The sequence below is a fragment of the Seriola dumerili genome, unplaced genomic scaffold (genome assembly GCF_002260705.1).
Source record: "Seriola dumerili isolate Sdu_G_001 unplaced genomic scaffold, Sdu_1.0 BDQW01000291.1, whole genome shotgun sequence".
In the NCBI taxonomy this organism is placed as follows: Eukaryota; Metazoa; Chordata; class Actinopteri; order Carangiformes; family Carangidae; genus Seriola; species Seriola dumerili.
Genome location: NW_019174546.1, coordinates 7401061 through 7424864, shown reverse-complemented (window position 1 = coordinate 7424864; position 23804 = coordinate 7401061). Strand labels below are relative to the sequence as shown.

Genomic DNA, 23804 nt, shown 5'->3' with positions numbered 1-23804 from the left:
TTCAGGAAGGAGCTGATTGCTGCCGGTGTTTACTTAACCTAATTAAAAAATACACTTATCATTGCACATGCATATGAGAGCGGTTACACTTTGGAAACTATGCATCTACTTTTTCTAGTATTTGTTTGCTTAAGCCTGTCATCCCTAAATGTAATAAATATAGAGGAGATAAGAAAAAATGAGATTCCTGCTAAAATTGTCTCTGTGGAAAGTCTTGCAGCTCATGCTTTAAATTATCAGAAACAACAGATGATAAATAATGTAATACCCAAGGTAATATAATGATACTCTGACTGTTTTATTACACCCAGTTTATCTATGTTTACATAATGTTTGGGAAGACAAACATTTGTTTAATGTCTTGACAGGCATCAGGATCCTGAGCCAAAACAGATTCATAGCACTAAACCTTCTTGCCAAATGTTTGTAAAGATTAGCCACAGTCTAACTGGCAGTTTAATTATTTTTGATCGCACATTATTAGCAGGGCTCACAGTGCACTTTTCTGTGTCTCTTGTTTGGCAAATGAGGCCCATTGTTGATTTCCTTTTTTCTACATGTCACCAGAACTCGGGACAACACTGTTGGCACTGAGAATGATTGGAAGGAAAGAAAGACAGCAGTGACAGGCTTGAGCAAACAATCTCTGCATGATCAAAGCTGCTGAGTGGAGGAGAACACTGTGTACAATGATTGGAGAGAGCCAGGGGGAGGGCACTGTAGTGAAACAGAGCACCTCAACACAAAGTTTCTCTGACACTGCACTTCATGGGATGGAATGGGGGTGCAGTTACAATCCATTAATCATAAGTACCATGCTAATGTCAAGCAATAGCTTTGCAGTCTATACACTGACTCGTGGTGTAAACTCACAGCGAGCCGTGGACGTGATAGCTGCAACTGCACATGATTAAAGAGAAGCCTTTCTTTCTGCTGTTATCATATCGTTACCTGAGGTGTGACAATAACGATAACAACAAAACACACGTCAGAGTGTGAGGTCTGGTCATCACCTTACATTGTAATCAACCTGACAAGGTAACAACCTGCATTCTGTGTCATGTTCACAATCTGCCTACTTGCACAATAATTACCACATCTCTCCCCTGCAGTGAGCATTGCCGGTAGGAGCTGCATCCCTGTAGAGGGAGAAAGACATGTGACATCCACACCCACCAGCACAGTCATTAGACACTGAGTGGAGGCAAAGTTCAGCAGACGACTCCTGCATCAGGCTTAATGGTCGCCCCTTGGGATGAGAAGCTGATTGGGGACAGAGCAAGTACAAAACGTGTAATGGGGTGGTGGAATTAAGCAAGGGTAGTGAGGTGGGCGTGATTTAGAGTTAGCCAATTTGTGGGGGAGACTGTAAAGCTGTAAATAATGCTCGCTGATTTCAATCCAACTGCATGATGTCATCCTCCGTCCTCATAATACAGCACCTCAAGGCTTTTGTGATCATTACATGAGCCACACAGTTTGTTTTGGTTTGTGTGTGTGTGTGTGTGTGTGTGTGTGTGTGTGTGTAACTCATATCAATTAGGGGTTGGACTGATATGGTTTTGTTAAAGGCAAAACAATCTTGAATTGAATTAAAATTAAATTCAAAACACAGCAATGTATCTTGCTATTGACAAAAGTGATTAACAGCTGTGTTGATAACTACACTGACACTGGACAACAACTAAGTCTAATCTTCTCGCCTGTTAAAGGTTTGTTGTTGACCAAAGGGCAAAAATAGGCTTTTTTTAATTTTTTTTATTGCAATCTGCTGAGAAACACAAAGTGTATATGTGTGTGAACACACTGAATATGTTATGGTCAAAAAGTTATGGAAGACTGGCTTCAAGATGGAACTCTGTCTGTGTATTAAAAGTTTATATTTCAGACTCTTATTTATTTGTTTTATTGTAAAAAACAGTCTGGAAAATAGAAAAAAAAACAGATTTACAGTAGTTACCTGAAAATTTGATTCATGGCAAGTTGAGAAAACTTTACAGTATAGAAGCAATGAAACCCAAAATATTAACAACAGTGATATGAAAACAACAAATATTTCACATTATTATATCACAAATTAAGAAATGACAACATACCTGTTATAGTATATCACAGATGATAGTGGCAAATTATTATTTATATTCATAAAATATAGATGTAATCCTACATCAACACAACTGTGTCTCTGACATAAAGATGGAGCATTTTTGTTTGTGTTCTGTATTTAAGAGAATTATGTGCCTTATATTGACTTTACATTATGCATACTGGTTTAAAATATGTGTGTGTGTGTTTGTGTGTGTTTGTGTGTGTGTGTGCGTGTGTGTGTGTTATGTGTGTGTGTGTTATGTATACCAGTCTTTACATATATGTGTATAAGCTCTTACTCAGTGGACACTTCTGGGTCAGTTCCTTGGCAAGATTTTAATCCAATCTGTTTCCTCTTTGTACAATTAAAATACCGCTTAGGAATACGGCACTGTGTCCCAATTATATTTCTCCAAATGTTCCCGGCAACATTTCTGCAGTGTGCGCTCTGCTCCCACTCCTCCCACTTCTAAGTTTGGGTGACAGGCATGTGAAATACCTGGTTTGTCTGTAGAGCTTTTCACAATGCCCCAGATCCATCATTGCAGGGCCATTGAGGCTCATTGTGTGCATCCATTAACTGTATCTATGGTGGAACCTTACAAAGGGCCAGCTTGAAGAGGGTCACTGGTGCGTGGGCCCCCGCCATCATAAATCTGGTGCACTCCACAGCTGAAACTCCCCTGTGCTCAACTAATGGCGCTCTGATCGCTGGTACCACTTCTTGGGCGGGACGGAGGGATGTGTGTGAATGTGTGTGTGGGGTGGGTTGGGGGCTTACAAGGGGACAGGGTGTATAAAGCATTACTCATTTGTTTCAAAGCCCCGAGACCAATGAGCCCTAACTAATCACCCGGCTTTTGTCTTTTCTACAAAAGTGTTTCTGAAGAGCACAAATTGGGCAACCATTTTAGAGACACTTTCTTTGTCAAGATATTGATATTAATTATTGTCTTTATCCCCACCCCCAGCACAGTGTTAATATCCATATGAATAAAATATAGACTGTGCACGAGGGACGGTCAAACCCTCGCTTGCTTTTGGATGGAACTCATTTTTCCTCATTATTGAAGTGGGTCAGTGCCTCTTCACCTCTCTGCTCACCTGTAGAAAAACATGTGGGAGACCTGCAATATTAATGCCCTCATAAAGCAGGAAAGACCTTCACTGCAAACATATCCTACCATAAATATAGGTTTATGTTTTGTTTTTGTCCTGGAAACTGGCTCCGTATGAACATAACGGCTGGTAATGTGTTCCTCTGTGGTTGTAGGAACGGCGCTAACAAACATATAATGTGATTGTTTACAGCATCTACAAAATGATGTGAACATTAATATAAACATACATTACAATGTGCAATGATTCCTGCTAATTACCATTGCATTAAATTCGAAAAAATTTGGACATTATACCCAGGGGCCATTCTTAATTAGAAGAATGTGGAAATATATACACTACACATATCAGACAGAATTCAAGAAATACAGGGTTTTTTCACTCTTTTTCACTTGTTTTAAAGAAAGCTGAGTCAAAGTGTTAAAACTGGCATTCATACCAAAGTCACAAATTGTTGATTTGTTTAATATGTTTCCCTGTGCTCTGAATGCTGAGCAGTATCCCTGTAAGCATTGCCATGCAGGTACAAGTGTCCCACTAATTTACCTGCAGGACCCTGGGAACAGTTAATTCCCTCATGCTGTATAATATTGTCTAAATTGGGTTATTTTGAGAAAGCTAAGCAGGGAATGAGCAGAGTCTTTAATACCCAGTATCCCGCAGTTTGTCCTCTGTAGCTTGGGAAAATATTTCACGTTTTTTTTTTTTTTAATTTCCTTTTCTTTTATTATTTTTTCTTCTTCTTCTTCTTCTTTCCACCTCCAGCTTTGTAGGCAGCTCAGTCAGAACATCTCCCACTGGAGTCTGTGGGTGTCCTCTCAAGAAAAAGGAGCTCCTATTGGTTTTCCTCCTGCATCCTACCCACACACATCCAAAGGTTCCCCTCTGTTCGCCAATCAGTCCCTCCAAATCCTGCCAGCCCTCAGTGTGTCTGAAACACAAAAGAAACGTGTTCACCTTAATACTGTCCCTGGGTGCTGAGAGATGCAGAGTGTTGGTATTGGCGAAAAGAGAACAGTGCCTCTGTTTTGTGTTTAAGGGCCCCCAGTCCCCCTCTTTCCTTCATATGGTGGATGATCAAACCTCAGAGGAAGATTCAAGTCAAGTGCTTAGAAGACAATGGCTTTTTCCTGCCAAACACTGCAGGGTTTCTGGTGGAATGTAGCCAGTCATATTCTCACATCAATTAGGCCATTTAAATAATAGACTGTAGAAAGTCCTTCATGTCCAATTATGGTCCCCATGGAGCCCCAGAAAATGACTAAACAAATAAATAAATATGAAATAAATTATCATATGAAGAAATTGTGTAAAATGTATAAACGAACCACTAATTTGGGAAATCATTTCACTCGTGTCAACTTCTCATAATGATATGTTATTTTATCATTTTCATAAGGGTGCACATTTACTAAAACTCATCTCATCTCGTCTCATTCTGTTCTTATTCCTGAGTCTTAATTTAAGGGTCCCATATTGTATAAAGTGAGATTTCCATGTGTTGTTTGATTATAAAGCAGGTCTTGGTTCTATATTAATACTGTGAAAGTATCAAAGTGCTCAGTCCACAGAGAAATGCACACAGCCTGTATTTAGAAACGGAGCCTTAAAACCAGCCGTCAGTACTTCTGTAACTTTGTGATGTCACAACAAAGCTGATGTCACAGCCTCTTCTGATTGGTTCATCGGCCTGTTGTTACTAGAGCTCCAGAGAAAAACCTGAGAGAGGAGACGTAAAACTACATTGAGATGGATTTTGGAACTTAAAACCACAAATGTATGTTCTTACACCGGGAATGGATGCGTGGCGTGAGCATGGCGGCTGACATCGCTGAACTGCTATGGAGAATCACGCGTGTTCACACCGGCTGCGTCTCTGCTGCAGCTCTATCTCTCTACAGAGTTTGCAGGTTACTGGAATGTTGGATTTAATATTTTTATAAGTTAATTTCTTTATTTATTTTTTATTTATTTTTGTCAGAAAATGTCAGTTTAATGTCTAGTGTGTCTGAATCTCTAGATCAAGCCATGCACGCGTGACGCGTGAGACCTGTGTCTGCTCTAACCTGTAAATGTGCGGCGACACATTCCGCAGCCGCCACGCTTATGCAACGCATCCAGTGTGTTCCTGGCCTTATTGATATCAACACTTCAAGTAAAAACACTGTAAAAGTGTAAGATATGGCACCTTCAATCTAAAATATGTTGAAAGGATTTTTTTGTTTGTGCCGTACCATCATTAGCATGGACAACATAAGTGGCCCGACATGAACCTTCACTCCACTGAAATTGTGTGGGTGTCTCCATATGGTTATTGAAAACCTTTAACCTTAAACCTCCAACACTTACTAGGTAGAAAAACGCACAATCCATTTTAGTAAAGTTCTTGTGTGTTTTTTACACGCAGTCTTCCATCCATTCACCCACTTGCAAAAAAAGTATTTTTGAGGGTCCCAGCTGACATTGGGTGAGAGGGAGGATACACCCTGGACAGGTCACAAGTCTATCACAGGGCTGACATAGAGAGACAAACAATCATTCACACCTCTGAGCAATGTAGATTTGCCAATTAACCTAACCTGCATGTCTTTGGGCTGTGGGAGGAAGCCGCAGTCATAACTCCAATAATTTTTAATGATGCATTGTGTTCTTTTCTCTTCGTGACATTGTGTCACATGTTGAAGAAAATGTTTTCTCTGATGTAATCTATCGCAGTAACACTTGATTATCAGTGAAGCGTGTGGACTAATACACCAGAGAAAGCCATATCAGATATTCATCCAAGGTAATTTCCAATGTGTAAACATGAATGTCGTCCTTGATAAGGTTGTGCCCAATAGTCCAGCAATGATGATAGATGGCCAATGAGCCACCAGTGCTTCCTCCGAGCGTGCTCATCAGCTGCGGGGGGATTACCATTCTGCTCAGGTCCTTCTTCTCTGTGTGCCAGGACAGAGAGCAGAGGCTCCACGAAATATTAAATACATATGCAAATATGCAGGTAAACGCATAAATAAACAAGTACCTGTTGGATGTTGGATGTTGTTTGGTTATGATTCCAGGATCACTCATGCATACTATGCGCTTTATTGGAAATGGAATTCTTACAGTGGTCTTAAAGGAATTTTACTGTGTGATTATCCTTGGTTTTGTAGGATGGCTCATTTTAGAGCTGGTGGATATTTTGTCAAAAGAGATTATATGATTATAGGGGTAATCCTTTTTCTGTCTCTCTTCTTCCATAAAATATACTAAATATACATAATATACATGTTTGTGTGCTGACAATATGAAACAAGCAGATTTTTTTCCCATGTTAGGTTCTTATGTCTATGATTTTTTTTCCCCCTAAACACTTAAACTCCACTGCACAGGTAAGTTATAGTATTATACAATATCACAATACCACTTTTTTTTTTCTTCCTTTTTTTGGATATTCTCAGTTTCTATAAAATTAGCTGAGTGTCATCTTTCCTTCCAAACTCTCGTTAGTACCAAATTTAAGTGACCTGCTACTGGAAGCTATACGGCAGGCCTGAAGAGCTACACTGTGACAGGCTGCTCTTGGTCTCAGAATGACACCAGCACCTCCACCCATTAAAAAAACAAAAAAAAAAAACAGGGGTAAGAAATATCGACTTATTTTTTTTTTTAAAAACCCTCTGCAGTATAGTAGAAGTATAAAACCATCTGGATGTGTCAGAAAGCAGACAGGAAGAATAGAACAGGTAAAAGGGGGAATCAGGTGAAGGACTGAGACAAGCTTCACCTCTTTCTTATTATAAGGTGTGATCGATCACAGTATTATGCCATTAATGGTGTTGGAGCTCACATCGAGACGCCGGGATAACAAGTTCATGCTACCACATTATTGTGCAGTGCTGTTCTTTGACAGGGTGGCAATATCCCCAGCTTCTGACTCACACTTCAGAATCTTTCATGCAGCTTGACTTGTGTTTTTATCACAAATTTGGATTTTTCTGCCGTATGAGAATGCTGTTAGGACTCTTTTAAAGGCTATTTTGTATGTGAATGTTTAATGACTCTCTCCCAGCCAACTGTAACCATGGAGTTATTGGCTTTGCATAGTCATATCATAACTAATGTGTCTACTAATGACATCTCCACAGTTCCTACTTAAGACACTAATGGGCAGTAACAGATCTCAAACTGTGGTGTGTTATATTAAATTAATTATTGATCTGGGCCTCATATGCGATTGATGTCTCAGTCCTATGATACCTTATTATTGATGCATTTTCACTGAGGTTGTAATGCATGTCTGGAGTCGAAACACATCAGGGTGTGGAGCGTCCTTACGGACACACAACAACAACATGTACAAGACGTTTTCAGCTGCAATGATGCAATTTGTAGTCCATATTGAAATGAGGGAAATCAATAAACATACATGTAGGGTTGCATGTACGATGAGCAGCCCGGCTGTGCGGTTGATAGACGGGGATAAGGAGTTGAAGTTGTTATGTCCTGCGTTGATGTCGGGCGTCATGCCCACCATGTTTTACTCTTAATTAGAATGAATTTGTATTATTGTTGCAGTGTTGCCTTTCTAATTGAACAAGGAATTGTGGATGTAAAGGGATTCATGAGGTCTCATAACATCATGTAAATGATGTCACAAATTTCTGAGGCAGGGAATTAAATTAATTAACAGATGAATAAATAGTTCAATTTGTTTATTTAACTCCATTTAACCAACCGTTGAATGTTTTGGCACCACACTGTGGAGCTATCGCTGTTCACATGCTGCGTGTACTGCGCATTCTACATTGACTGTATATTTTCACTGCATATTTGTACTTGTTGGGTGTTACTTACACTGTAAACTGCTGCCAGAAACAACAACAGTCAAACAGCAATATGAAAAGGCATGCAGGCATTGTTGTTTCTTTGTCATGTGCATTGTTATTGCTGCTATTGTGTGTCTGACCAAAACCACTGCCAGTATACTCTACATACTGATAATAAAGCGGTTTCAGAGTTCTGAGTTCTGTGTTTGTGGCTTTAAAGCTGTGAGGGTGATTTATCCATCTTGGCAGGCATGCATTTCTGCTTGTTTATAAACTGAAGAGTTTATGGCGCTCTTAGCTTTGGCACTGCTGTCTTCATCTGTCTTTCGGTCACAGTGCTTTTCATTTACAGAGGAAACAGTCTCTATACTGCAGGAGAAAACAAACCATCTAAACTCTGTATCTTAAAGCCTGTATGCGTGTAGGAGCTTTAAGATACAACCAGACTGAGATGGCTGCAGTTCTCTCTCGGAGATGACGAGAATGGGGCTGATGTACCAAAAAAAAAAAAAAAGACAAAACAGTTTGATAAAGAAGATAATATAACGCAAACTGTAAATATAGATAACCTAACAAAACTAAATGTTGATCTTTTGATCAATGTTGTGAAATCCTGCTGTAATAACTTCAGCTACAGCGTTATACTGAACACCTACCCCAGCACTGTGGGATTGGGTAGCATCTGGCCTCTCTGTGTATTTGTTTGCCCATAATACAATTTTTCTGTGCTATAAACAAGTTGAGTGAGGCAGTCCTCTCACTGCTTTGGTTAAGGATCTCTCTTTGTGCTGCAAGTCAGTCCTGTTCTTTTTTTTCTGTGCGTTTGTGTTTGTGTTTGTGTTTGTATTTGTGTGTGTGTGTGTGTGTGTGTGTGTGTGTGTGTGTGTGTGTGTGCTAAAAATACTTGTGTGGACAAACAGAAAACAAAAGAAAGGAGAAAGAAATATATATTCTGGAGCTGGATACCAAGAAATATTTTAAAATATTCAGAACCGTGGAGCCACCACAGTTATTTCTGCTCTCATACGCCATTCAGTGTAGGAGTTATTAAGGTGTTATTATAGCTGTAATAAAACAGGAAAGGTATTTCATGGATGCAACATAAAGTCATTTAGCTGGATAATGTGTGGGCTGTATACCGACATAGATCAACCTATCTGAACATTTCATCTCATGCTGCAATAACTGGATGGTGTTTTATTTTTTTCCCTTCGTGTTTTTTTTGTTTTTTTTATCCCTTCCATCCACAAGAGACTTGCAAATGAGCCAGTGACTCCAGGTTAGCAATAAGGCCCAATGTGACACTTCTGAAATCCCCCCTGAGTAAAATCTGCACTTGGACTTTGGACTTCTAAAGGAGACAGCTTGTAAAAACTTTCTAAGATAGAAAGCAAAGACTTTCACACTATAAGCCACTCTGCTTTTGAAGCTTCTCTCCACTTAGAATTGAGGTTAAAGGGCCAAATCAAAAAAAGGAAGAATTTGTAAAAAAAAAAAAAAAAAAAAAAAAAAAATGGATGACCTGAAGAGAGATTAGTCAGCATAGGGTGAAAACTCATTTAACATCATCTAGTCGTCATGTAAATCTGTTTAACACCTTTTGAGAGTAGCTGGGGCAATGTCATATTAGTATGAACTACCAGTTAAAAGTATTTATTATATCATGGGAATTTTGTCAATTGAATTGAAAGTGTAAAAATAATCATAGGCTGCTCATAATCATTGTGTTTAGCCAATCACAGGAGATGGTTTGACATATATGTCAGAGCTAATGATTTTTTGTACCTAATTCATTGCTTTGTTACAGTAATGAGAGGTAATTCGTGTAATATCATGACATTTTACAGATGTCAAATGAATAATAGGCTGATTAAAACATACTTGAACTGATGTGCATGATCATATCACATCTAGCATTCTCTGACAATGTGGTGAATGAAAGCTGATGTTCTTTAGACTGAATTATTCTCTGGAGTTTTGTTCTCGCCTGGCTGATGGCTTGTCAGTCTTGTCACTCTAGCCCTCAGCTATCCATACGAATGGGGGGACTACAACGGAGTCAGTAGACAGGAAAGACTGGCCTACCCAGTGGCCTCTTTTCCGTTCCATATACAGTAGACAGTAATATAACGACCTCATTGTACAATCAGCAGCACATTGATCTCAGGGCCGTCTGGCCTTCGGCACATTTTATTAGCCGCTGATCATGGAAGCCCCTAGCTAGTCAGCAGCAAGACCACAAGTAACAGATTTGCTCTTATTGGAAGAAAAAATCCAGTTATGGTGTGGATGTGGCCAAGGGAAATAAAGCCTTAATGACAAGCGGGTGATGGAATGTCAAGTGTTTAAAAGCATGAATAAATCTAAAGGCTCTCCAGGGAGTCTTTGTTTCCCCTCTTTTTCCCTTGTCGTTCTTTTTCCCTCACTCCACTTTTGCCTGTTTTATTTCACAGGAGAACGAAAAAAAAATGAAAAAAGTATTTCTCCAGAGTGTGTAGTTGCTGCTGCTAGGGGTCTCTCAATCAAAACAGAGTTTGGTGATGTCATGAGGTAGCGAGGGATCGTGGGAGTTGTTGTCTTCACTACTGTCGCCATCACTGCAGGCAGCTTCTCCCAGTTAGGATTCCTTCGGTGTCAATCGTTCAGGAGGCTTTTATCCACAGAGGTGTGCTCCTCTCCCAAACAAATGAGCCAGGTGATTAAATCCAATAAAAAAACACTGAATAAGGTAGTTTCACTTGCTGTACAGCTGACTCAATCTTAGAGGGTCTGGGAGCCGAGCTGTGGCTAATTTTTGCTCAGCTTGCCTCTCTGATATCTTACCATCTAGACATCCAGTGACTAAAATTCTTCATTCGATTAAAATATGTGGTTGAAACCGACCAAGATCCAAGAAGTGTATTGTAAAAAGTGTCTTAAAGGAGCTATTTGCATGTTTTGCTATTGTTACATAGCCAACATTAGCATCATCAACAGTTTACTTACAGTCCACAAGAAACGTTGCAAGTTCAGCATCAAACTTTATTCCTTTACTCGCCAAGAGCTGTCTCCAGTAGTGGAAAGCAACGCCAATGTTGACTCTTGTCTCTATCGCGTATTTTCTTCTACCGAAGTTAGCATGCTAACCAGCTAGGCCCGGCCCTTTTCATCATCTCCCATAGCGACTCACTGTAGCCTCCAGTCTGCCTTGAGGAAGCACTGCTGCTCAGAGGGCATATTATAACCTCTAGTATTGTAAACGCAACAATGGCTGAACCTCAACTCAAACGGCAATCTCCACCACCCGCTCCCTGTAAGAAACCGGTAGAAGTTTGCCGGTAGAAAAAGTATACATCTAGCTCCTTTAAAACTGGATAAAAAGTCAATTTTGACCACTTCGTGCAGACAACCACAAACAAACAAGACCACTGACAGACGACCAAATAAAAATCACAGATTTGACTAGGTTTGTAAATTGCTGGAAACATTTGGGATAATGGAAGAACACAACTCCACAAAATATATAACGTAGTCATTTTTAGACATTCTAATTTGGAATTGTTACATAATATAGCTTTAATGCAATTGTTTTTGTTGTGTTTTTTTTTGTCATTTTCAGGTTGTGATAAAGAAGGTTAACTGTAATGTGCGAGTGTGATAGAGAAAGAGAAGTAGAGACGAACAGAGACTGAAGCAGAAACAGGAAGAGAGGGCCACGGTTTATGATTACATGTCCTTTGTGGAACACATCAACCATTCATGCAAGAGAAACCACAGTGAGATGAGAAATGCCTTCCATGCACTCTCAGGCAGCAGAAAGTGACATTGAACGTTCATATACAAGCTGAAAATCTCATGCTCAGCCGATATGCATCTTACGAGAGACACAGCGCTCATCATTTTCGTCTCAGTGCGCCCCCCCACCACCACCACCACCACCACCACCACCATCCCATCTCCCCCTTCCCCAATTCTGTGACCACGGTGTCACGGCTGTGTGTGGACTGAGAATAATGGCAGGATGGGGCCTGATAAATGAGAGCTGATAAATCAGCGTCATGAAGAGAGGTAGCAGAATATCTGCTGAAACAGAGGGTGAACCGTTCAGAGATATCTGCCTGCAGTCAGTGAGAACGCAGGGAGCTGTAGATCAAGGCTGGATGCTGGTGTGATTGCAAAAAACCCTGGGACTCAAGAGCAGGTCCCTTTCACTCTCTGTGGGTGAAGCAATCCAAAAAAAAGGATCAAATATTCTACTTAGAGGGTAACGGAGTAGAAATGAAATTGATTGATTTTACACAAGTCACTAGGTCTATACACAAATACATTAAAGACTGCATGTGCACAAGTGTGCGCGCTTCCTGTCATCCGGCCTGCTTACTTATTCATTCGAAGGTAGTATGCAGGGACTGGGAGACCATAAGAAATATGCTCTTGCTGCTGCAGGCCAGAAATTTCTATCGATAGCCTGGGTAGCATCCATCTTCCCAAAGTCCACCAAAGGTCACGAGCAGCATAACTTAGAAGCTGGTTTGCATCGGATTCTAGTCTGTATTCTGCATGTTTACTGACAGTCCCCCCATGGAGGCTGGGTAGCTCTGTGACACTTGCACAGACACACACACACACACACACACACACACACACACACACACACACACACACACACACACACACACACACACTGAGGAGCTGAGGATGGCTGTCTTGTAAATCTGAGATGGTGAGGGGGTGTTGGTGAAAGCATTGTTTCACAGTCAATAAAAGGGGCCCCAGGGTGCTTGTAAGAACAGCAATCTGCAGCCATTTTCCAAATAGAACATCTTGGGAGTACTCGGGGGGTTATAAGTTGAGTTCCTTCTCGTATTTGGAGTTAATATCAAGAATAAAAACTAAAACAATAATCTGCCCGGCACATATTGCAGTATCTAATGGGAGAAAGGATATGGGAGTCACTGGAATGAAATGTGCACATGAGAGCCAGGTTTCAGTTCAGAATAGACAACAAGGACCACAGTGCAAGCCAACAAATGATAGCACATTGATTATCTATTTATTGTTTTGTATTCCTGAGGTGTTTGCCTTTTTTTTTTTTTAATACGCGCATTTTGTATGTCAACGACATTCACATAAACTGGCAGATGAAACCAGTGTCATTTCAATCCAACTTAATTAGCTTTGCACATAATTTTCTGTATATTTAAATTCCCTTGCATTACTATTTTTGTCCATTTGTCAGCTAGCTAAAATGTGCAAATGAGATACTGTTTTGAGCAATTATTTCACCCATCCTTGTTGAGCCATATGGCAAATGAATGATAAAAAAAAAAAGAAATGCTTCTCACATAATAGTCATTCCAATTGCTGTTCAGTCAGTCAATGTCAATGATTAGAATCCTCAAACATATTGTCCTTTAATTTCCCATATAATATATTCCGCTCTCACTGAAGCAGACCCTTTTCATTGCATTGTTTAGCAGTCTCTAACGCTACATGTCTATAAATGGTACAGAACTGTATATTTCGGCTGTGGATAGTGAAGGAGCTGTATAGTGGCTGCCTTTATGTCCTGGGCTCTCACAGATTGCCAGCATTCCTTCAGGGATAATCCATGTTGTGAAATTGAAGTGCAGTGCTGGAATATAAATTGACATCATCAGATGACAATACAGCAGGGTGGGAGAGCCTTTAAAGGACTTGAAGCTGGGGAAGAGGCGGCATTAAGAACTGAACTAATATACACTGTTGTTTGTGTTGCGGCTATCGGAAGAAAAAGTTTGACATTTTGGGAAATTACCAATTTGCTCTCCAGTGGAGAATTAGATAAAGAGACTGATACTGCTCCCATATCTGTCCCTTAAATATAAGGCTACAGCCAGCAGTCTGTTAGCTTAGCTTAGCACAAAGGCTGGTATCAGGGTGGAAACAGCTAGCCTCGCTGTATCGCATTAGTTTTATCTATCCAAACTGAAGTGTAAAAACCGATAAACTGCTCCGAGCTAAGAGATCGTTTAAAACACAACCCAACAAAAACAGTGAATTGTCCTTTTTTACGTTTCTGTTTTTGCAGGGATTAAACAGTCGTGTTAATTTGTGAGCTTTGGACTGCTGGTAATGTTAGGCAGATTTTGTTATCTTCAGACAAAGCTAGACTTACCTTTTCTTCATTTCCATTTTTGTTTAGTTTTTTTGCTAAGCTCAGCTAACAGGCTTAGCCTCAGTCTTAAAATGGAGGACAGATATGCAAAAGATAAGAGTGGAATTGATCTCCCTAACTACCTCTCTGCCAGAAATGTACAAAAATGTCAAACTATTCCTTTAATGGTGTAAAAACCTTCCTCTGAAACAATGTCCTGCTTGGCTGCACAGTTGTTAACTCTGGGTACATCTAAGCCATAAAAAGGATTTGATGAAGCCCTTTTCAGATGGTGAGTCACTAAGCACGTCTGTGCCTGCCCAAGATCAAAGCAGAGAATGTAGTTAGGCAAAGATTGAAGCGGTATAACCCCCTTTATTAGGAAAGCAGAAACAAAAAGAAGTACGGTACATTAAAACCAACCATCTGGTTTGAAAAACTCAAAGTCAGAGGAAGCGATTTGGCGAAACAAATCTGATTCCCGTTGCAGTTGAAACAACACCTCGAGGTTTGTTGTTCAACATCTCATCTGACTGGGCACTGTAAAATTTCATGTTGCTTCTGGCAGATGGAGTGAATAGCTATGTATACTCAAAGATAAGTGATATGCACCAGACGAGGTCATTTGAAAACACCTCTGCAAGAATAACTCCTCATTCAGGTTCATTCAGGAGGTGGTATGAAAAACTACTGGTGTTCTCAAGAGGTACAGGATGTGGAACTGATTAACACAGACCAGCTACACTGATTACACCAGCTGAAAAACAAAAGGCAAGTACGGTTCACTGGTTACTCTCTAATAGACATTCATTGCGCTTTGTGCGAGGACTACAAAACCAAACTTGCTCCACTATAATTTGGTTGAATTAATAAGCCATGTCCACATCTATTCAACTAGGTGCAAGTGGTGGCTGTGTGAATTACAAGTCCCACAGTAATAGAGGAAGGAGAGGAAAGGAAGGGCAGGTGAAGGCTAAACGGCTGACGCTCTGTGACTTTCATCATCCCAAGACACCGTGCACGTGACAGCTGAACGGATCGTTACCGCTGCTTCCACCACCGCATACAGTATACACACACACACACACACACACACACACACAACACACACACACACACACACACACAGAGATGTCATTCTTGTCTTCATCCTTCCATATGTCCCAGGAGTCCAGATACATGCCATGTCCCCAGAGGCAGTTTTTTTGGANCACACACACACACACACACACAGAGATGTCATTCTTGTCTTCATCCTTCCATATGTCCCAGGAGTCCAGATACATGCCATGTCCCCAGAGGCAGTTTTTTTGGAGGCGTTCTTCATTTTGAGGTCCAAGTCCAATCTGACCTACAGTATTTTACAGTACAAATCCCTGATAGCAGGCAGGTGCTGGATGGGTTTGGCTTTTCAATGAGCTTTTGACCTTGACTTGGCTTAGGGACACATAGATATTGTTACAGAATGAGCCTATTGTTTTCTTCTTAGCCTGCAAGTCAAACAACTTATCATCCACAGACTTCTATGAGCCTAAAGCGTTTTGGTTTTTATACAATGGGTGCAAGCAACAAATGAATAACGGTATAAATTATTTAGTCTCGCCTCTGGTAAAATATTGTCTGACGAACTATTTTTTGTTTAAAGCTGTTGTCCTTTGAGATAGATTGCACAATTCGCAATCTAATTAAGCCTCTGCAACAATGCTGAGTTTGAGTAAAAACAAATAAATAAAGAGGCAGTTTTTAGCTCCAAAATTAGCATTTTATTTGGATGGTTGGGGTCAGAGATGTATAATTTGTTTTCCAGTACACATGGTTATCCACAAGGCTTAAGTCCAAAACCTTTTCCAGTCTTAAAGCTGAATCATTAATTAGTGCCTAGCATGTCATCCCGCCCCACCCCCCCTTTTTGGTACAAATTCAACAGTTGTGCTGACAAGATCACTACTTTTCAATTTTTATCAATGTGTTTTTTTTTTTTTTTTTTTTATACAAAAAACTCTCTTAACTTCTACACATTTAATGTCACCCAGATTTTTTATTTTTTCACTTTGTAAATAAATTTGGGAAACAACATTTTTCATTTTTGTTGATAAAAACATGCAAAAAACTTGAATTTGTAGTCCAAATTATACATTTACAAGTTTGGAACTTTTTGCACTTCTTCATATACTACATCAAAAGAAAAAGATAAAGAAAAAAAACATTATGTACACACATCTTTTTACAGTGAAGTAAAACTTGAAAATATCAGATGATGACTAAGGCATATGAAGTGTACATAGATTAGACCAAAACAGTTTTTTTGTTGTTTTTGTAAAATACTACATCACTTCAAAAAAAAAAGGAAAAAAAAATCTGCTACAAAAGTATGATTCATAACTCCCTTTATTTGCAACCAGCTGCATAATTTTAATTTTTTAGTGAAAAAGTCTACAAGTCTAGCGTACTGTACAGTGCTGCTCTTAATTGTTTTTCCTTCCATCCAAGCTAACAGATGATCCTTCATTTTCTTTGTAGTTTATTTAAATAATCTTCAACAAACAGGAGCATTGTGTAACCAAAGAAAAAAAGCATGTAGAAGCATACCAGAGTGTAACATACTTTGTTTGAAATCACTCCAAAAGTCAGTACCATTAAAGCCTTGAACATAAAACTAATCATTTAGATCCAAAAAAATGTACAAAAAGGCACATTATATCCCAGTGCTTCTGTACTGTGAAATTCAAGTGTAACTGAGCGCATTCAATACCAACAATCCGAGTGGCGACAGTCCACCAGTGTTCCCTCCCACATCCACCATAACTGGACCACAGCCTATGCCTAAGCTTTCAACAAGCATATGTATGCGTAGACTACAACAATAAGCCTAGGTTGGTTTTTGAAAAAATTTCTGAATCAATGTTTATTTTTTGTTTCTTTTCTGTCACAGTTCCGTCACTTTCTCAGGGGAATATCAGAAGCTGTAGATGTCCATCAACAGGAAATCTTTCCTTTTCTTCATTTTTTTTTCTCCATCTTTTCATCATTCAAGGAGTGGCTGTGTGTCCTAGTCGTCACTTCCACCGTACATGTCCGCCAGTTTTCTAAAGCGAGGGCCCCAGTCGTTGAGGTAATCGTAGTCCTGGTCGCCCCCGCTGCTGGAGGAGTTGAGGGAGCTTAGGGAGCCAGCTGTGGAACCGCTGCCTTCGTAGTCGAACACTAGCAGGGAGTCGTAGGGAGGAGCGGTGGGGTCGTTGTCTGCTGCCTTGAGTCCCTGTACAGAAGGAAATAAAACCACGGTTAGATGAAAAGATTAAGCCGTGTCTGCATGCCGACGTCGTCTGCAACAAGGGGATGAGCCACGTGAACGCGGCTCCCTCCCCCCTACTGCTGCACACGAACAGGCTAATCTATCCTAAAACCAGTCAGTGGTTCTGCCTCCACTTGTTCAGGAAATCAGGCTCTGGTGTTCCTGTGAGTTTCCTCTGTTTTGGTTGGCATTCTCCTGATGTTTCTGGGATGTAGGATTATCCGCTGCTTGATCAAAAGCCAAGATTGAGCGTGACCAGCAGCCTCAGTTGAGTGGAATCATCTCCCCCTCCCCCACTGACCCTTGTGCAAGCCCCCCCCCCCTTCAAAGCCCTTTGCACAGGCAGTACAACTCCAGCACCGATACATCTATAATCTAGATAGCGATATCTTTAATATTTCATTTTTATCTGACTCCTGCCTAAACAGCAGCAGTAAGCACAAGACTCAACCGAGGCAGAAATGAGAGGAGCATGTGTGTGTTTGCCGAAAACGTGTCTCTCTGTGTGTTAACATGACGCTCGTGGTGCTGGTTGGGTTTGGTCTATTTTGAAGATTGTGCTGGACATTCCCAGAAATCCTCACAGCGTCATGAGAGGTCCTTATGGATTGTTATTGATTTCCAGCCTCATTCCTTAATGGGACTCAGGAGACTTGATGGATTGCTAATCTAGGAGTTAAGATGTGCTTTGGCCATGAACCACTTTGGATCCAAGCCTGCTTTCTTCCTCGTACGGCCACAAGTGAGGACACCCAACATATAATAAATTAATTAAAAGAAGTAGAGCAACATAACACAAGAGAAATGAGACCTCAGCTCATTGGGAACTTGTCAAAGATTTATTGTTTCCTTTATGCTGCTGTTATAGCGCTGAAATGCTCTCAAATAAAAAGATGGATTGAATTAAAGTGCCTGGGCACTTAACGATTATTTTCCACTTGTTAGCTTTCGTTAAGTATTTTGCTCAGGGCCGTGGTGCTGATAATTTGGTGGGAAATATGACAGATGGATCGTTCATTACAATTACAACCATAATCGCTCTGCTGGTTATAGCCCCCTCTATCTGCGACCAAAACCCCACCGGCAGTCTCATACGATTAGTCAATCACAGAACCCAGCTTCATAATTTCATTAGAACTGAATCATCTGCTGTGCTACAGACAATCACAACTCTTAGTGAAATGGTGAACTGTCCTAACTTTTTTGGAGTCGCTCTGTCCTGCAGATAACAAAAGAGATGTGTAATCAAACCCACTGGTATTTCTGTTCACAGACAACTTTGCACATGCTGAATCAAGGCACTATGCAAAACACTGAATGCAATCACTTCAGCTTTGTCTTCCTCTGTGGCACTGCGTCCACCTGTGACCAACAGAGGTCATGTCACGTTGGCGCTAATGTATTTAATGTTACCCCCCTCTGTGGGAACAGACCAGGAGTTGACTAATAGACCTTTGTTTGTCCGACTGTGAGGTTAAAGTCCTTATGCTAAATCTATGCCTAATTTTTTTGTCCCTCTAATTTAATTAAGAGCCACAAGCTCCTGGGGCGTGTGCACATTTCAGGATGAAGATCAGACCCCCGCCACCCCCCTTCTCCCCTCCCTCACCACTCATCTCATTGCTCCTCTGGCAGCTAGCCCTTATCAGTTAGGTCAGATTCCAGCTCCGTGTGAGCGCTGGAGCTACCATGACTGAGCTTTAGCGACAGTCAAATCTGGGACTAAAAACAGATCAACACTGCCTGGTTGCAGCAAGTGTTTTCTGGGTCAGGATGCTCAGACTTGAAAAGTCTCAAAGGTCTTGTGAGAATATTAAAATAACAAGTCTGATGAAGGATGGAGCATATTGTCGAGCTGTTCTTTATTGGATGGCGCAATTGCACTCCACAACTGCTGGACGAGTGTATTAGGTGTATTCATGACACAACGGTGAGAGTGAAAATGAGTAGTGTCTGGGTAGAGGGATCTGAGAGATAGATGGTCAGGGAGCAGAGCTGAAAGAGCAAGTTCTAATCTAAAAACATGGGCACCATCCAAAAACTAGGAGAGAACTCCATTTGTAATGCTGTGAAACTCTTGTCTGTTGGAGCTTGTGAAAAATACATGACTGCTCTTTTCATTTTACATTCTCCCTTCATGCTAGAGTCAATGATGGCCTCAGGCAAACGAGGGCACTCTGAACACTGCACTCCGATAGAAAGCCAATGTATTGCTCCTCTCATCTCCTATTTCTATGCTGACACATCTATAACTACTTTGGCAGAAAGTGAAGAGAAAAACAATTATATCTAAGTGAGTTAGCATCATGTACTTTTTGGGCTTAGTACATGTCTGATCGGATGTATGTGAGATGAGAAAAGTTTCTGCTACTGCTGGGAGAAGATGAAAACAATTCTAATAATAATTGATTCAATTTAAAGTAAAGTTTTTTTCTCTCACTACAAGGCGGTGCTTAACTCCTCGATACTGAGCCAAATTGTTTATTTAGATACAAATTTATTATAAGAAAGTCATTCAACTTGAAAATGAAATTCAAGCTTTGTGACAGTACTGATCCTTTCATTTCAGCTCTCTTCCTGGCTCCTGGGATTTGATTTCAGTTTTCAAGAACTGTTGCTGGCTGGTGTTCTTACCTCATTGATAAAGTCTCCGATGTCTCCAGGGTGGGGTGCTGCTGACCTCATGGGGTACTGTGGCTCGGGGTGGAGGGGTCTCTCGTCTAGACGGCGGATTCCGACCGGCTTGATGGCATCAGGCTCTAACGTGTCCGGCTGCTGGAGCTGACTGAGGTCGTAATCCTGGGGAACACATAGACAGATGGGAGTTAGCTGAGCAGTGTGACGAGACCCCAAACCAAGCGCGATTATTTAAATAGGTAAACACATTCATGTGCTGTACAGAGGAAAGAGGAGTTCAGCTAAGTCGAGGGAAGATTTTAAAGTTCAGAATGCAGCGAGCAGAGTTGAGGGAACACGAGGAAAACTTTAATCTTCTTGTCTGTGAAGCACAAGCCCAGGGACAATTTGACACATTAAAAGAGCCAGCAGTGAGGGGGGCCAAGCTGAGGACCACATCATACGCTGCAGAGTGTTTGTACTTGTGCAGTGTGCTGCAGGAAGGATGTGCAGGCGACTGTTTTGCTCTAATCAATGCCCAGACACGGGATGGTGGATATGCATAAGCCATTGCTAATCCTATTAACATTACCAAGGCAACCTGAATGGCTCGCAGTTTGTGCAAAGTCATGGGCAGGGAAGGAGGAGGAGAAAGAGAGAGAAAGACGGAAAGACAGAAAAGGAGTTAAGAGACAGAAAGAGCCTTGCTGAGCTGAGCTGAATGTCTGGATGGTATCACGGTGACAGCAGATATGATAGAGAAAATGCCATTTGAGAATCAGGGTGTGTGCCTAATAAGCGTGCATGATGGATTGTCCCTCTTTAGAAGATTTTCAGTAATCCATCCATCTCTAATATCCCCCTTCAAAATTGTCTTTGCTCAGTTGCACATGTACCTACACACACAGGCGCATGCACGCTCAGTACCAGGGAAAAAAATAAATAAATAAAAGGCTGCAGACGTTCCGATGTAAAAATAAACGTGAGAATAAATATAAACCCTGTGATGATGCACAAACAACCCAGATATACAAACACGACAAAGCGAGCGGGCACTTGACAAACACCTTCTCAACTCCACACTATTAAGTATCATGTCAAATATAAAACAAGCGCATTGATTATTCATGTGTAATTTGATTTCGTAGGGAATGACAATCAACCCTGAGGCTAGCTGCAGAGGAACAATGGTCATCACACATCATGCAATAATGCCATCCATCATCTTTGGTCCATTTCAGTCTGACTCCCGCCTGACCTTCCCTGAGTGCGCACACCGGAGGGGTCAGGAGTTGGTGACAGGAATTGCAACAGAGCCGTATAATGGCTGAACTAAGCAGGAAGGTCTAATGACATACCGGCCCCCTTCAGGGAATTGACTCCTCACACGTACACTGGCCTGGTGAAATGGCTGCCTCTGGCACTCATGACCCACATTCAAACACGGGAGACTGAACATTGCCAAGCCTTATACACTTAATCTGTTGTGAGACATAGCTATAGCAATTTAAAAAAGAATTGAGTTTATTTATCATCATGCCAACAGTGAGTTTGATGTCCAGTACTTCCTTTTCAGATCATTTGCCATCATTCCTGCTAATAATAATAACACACATAATAATAATAACACAAATTCGTTTCATCAGAGATCTGACAAATCAGCAACATCTCTAAAACTAAATGCAATAGGATCTGAAACATGCAGCAGCCATATGATCACACGTTTTTAACAAACCCCAGGTTATTTGTACGAATAAATAGAGAAGAACAATTAAAATCATTACCCAAACAGTTTGTTCCAAACATCCACTGAAGTTTACAGAACGACTTTCTGGCTTAACTTAAGTGCTGGCTTCTTTACAACATGCTTAAAAGGGAATAGCTGGACATTCTAGGAAATTCTTCATGCTTATTCACTCTCTTACTGAGAATTAAATCAGAAGAGTCATTGCACTCTCATGTCTGTCAGTGCAAAATAAAAATAAAAAAGGCAGCCAGTTAGCTGAGCTTTGCATGAAGACTGGAAAGAGAGGTGCTGGTAAGTAGATTTAGTCACTTTTGGACAAGCTGAGCTAGCTGTCTTCCCCTTTTTCCAGGTTTTGTGCTAATTTAAGTTTCATATTTACCATAAGGACATGAGCATAGTATTAATCATCTCATTTAACTCTTGGCAAGAAGGTGAATAAGCATACATCCCAATTTTTCTAACTACTCTCTTGAATCTTGTATTTCCTGCACTGTAGGACATAGTGCATCATCCCAAATCTTAGCAATTACATATATTTTACACTGTTAACATAATTGAAATAATGGCCAAAAGTGCAAAAACTAGCTCTAGTAGAATTATCCTGTAAGAGACGTTACAGTTCTCTGACATATTAAACTTCCCTTTATCTCCAGTGACAAATACATGAAGCAGTTATACTATCTGCATAGACAGGTCTTATTTCTTTTTGTTTTATTTATTACATGAGATTGAAAAACAAATCAGAACATATTTCAATTCATGCCTCGAAAGCCACACTGTCTTAGGTTAATGTGCATCAAAATATTCTGAGGTCATTTGAAGAAGCAGATAACTCATCTCTGCCTTACATTTTATCTTTTTCACCTGCAAACCTGTATACAACTTCTCAATTTACTCTTATTTCTGCATTATATTTTCCATGTCCACAGAGTGCAGTGAGATCAGCTGTCTGCCTTTGATGAAATGAGTGCTTCACAAACCAATACAAACCAGGGCAATGGCAGCAGCAACTAAAATCATATACTCTGAGAGCGCCCAATGGTCTGACACTTCAATTTCCTCCCCAGCGGGAGATAGGGAGAACAGAGGTGGGCATTATAAAGACCACATCGCCGGGAAAGTCAGGCCCATTTTTTACCCAACACTGACTTCCCCGATTCTGCAGACAAGACCATTTTCTCCTGGCGCCCTGCACTTCTCTGCGCCAGTCAAAATGGAAGCTTGTTTTCCCTCAATAAATTGCTGCACCCGTTTGTTTGCCTTTGAGGAGTGTTATATCATGCAACAGTTTCCTTTACAAAGTGTTCTAGTCCACAAGTTTGTGCATTTTGTGTGTGAAAGTGAGGATGTGAATACACAAGTGGGTGTACTCCCTCCTGCCTAATCACTGGCAGATGTATAATGGCTTTCCAGTCATATTGTTACCTTAGACAGAGCTTCATTATTGCGCCACAGCAGATGTCTGTCTCCAAATGACATCAGCTTACCAATTACAAGTCTCCAAGGCTAATTTGGCACTGCACTGGGTCAGACCAGGGTCTCCCACTCATTTCTGCTATACCTAGGCCACTGGAGCACTTCAGCTAGCAGCAAGAAAACAGCCCATTTGGTATATTACTGCCTTTTTTATGAAATGATTCCGTTCTGCTAACAAGGGGTCATTAGGACAATTGAATTTGTGTCTGTATGTGCCTGATCAGTGCACAGGGAGATGTGACTTTACAGAGATGTGACTTTATTGATGCCTGTGGCACTGCATTTCTATTGAGTATATGTGTTTTTGTGTGTTAGGGTTGTTGAGTGAGAACCAGTTCCAGCTGAGGAAACATTTCCAATATTTCCAGAACCGATTGGATCAAAATGTATTTGCCTTATTGACTCCAGGCTTCGATTCCCAGCTCCTCTCTAGAAAAAAAAAAAAAACCCTACCATTTCCAATTTCCAGTGAAAGCTGTCTTACTCCTCATTGTGAATGACTGCGAGGTGTATCTTAGAGCAGCATAATGAGCAGGAGTA

At 40.7% G+C, this 23804-nt stretch overlaps 1 protein-coding gene across 1 annotated transcript in view; it reads right to left on the bottom strand.

Moving 5' to 3' along the window:
- Positions 1-16102: 16102 nt before the first annotated feature.
- Positions 16103-23804, bottom strand: part of cdh2 (cadherin 2) — a 60677-nt gene continuing 52975 nt past the window's right edge. The window contains exons 15-16 of the mRNA XM_022757900.1: positions 20060-20224; positions 16103-17389 (exon numbers count right to left, since the gene is read on the bottom strand). Coding sequence (XP_022613621.1) covers positions 17183-17389; positions 20060-20224 — 372 coding nt within the window. The 3' untranslated portion in view covers positions 16103-17182. The remainder of the gene's footprint in view (positions 17390-20059; positions 20225-23804) is intronic.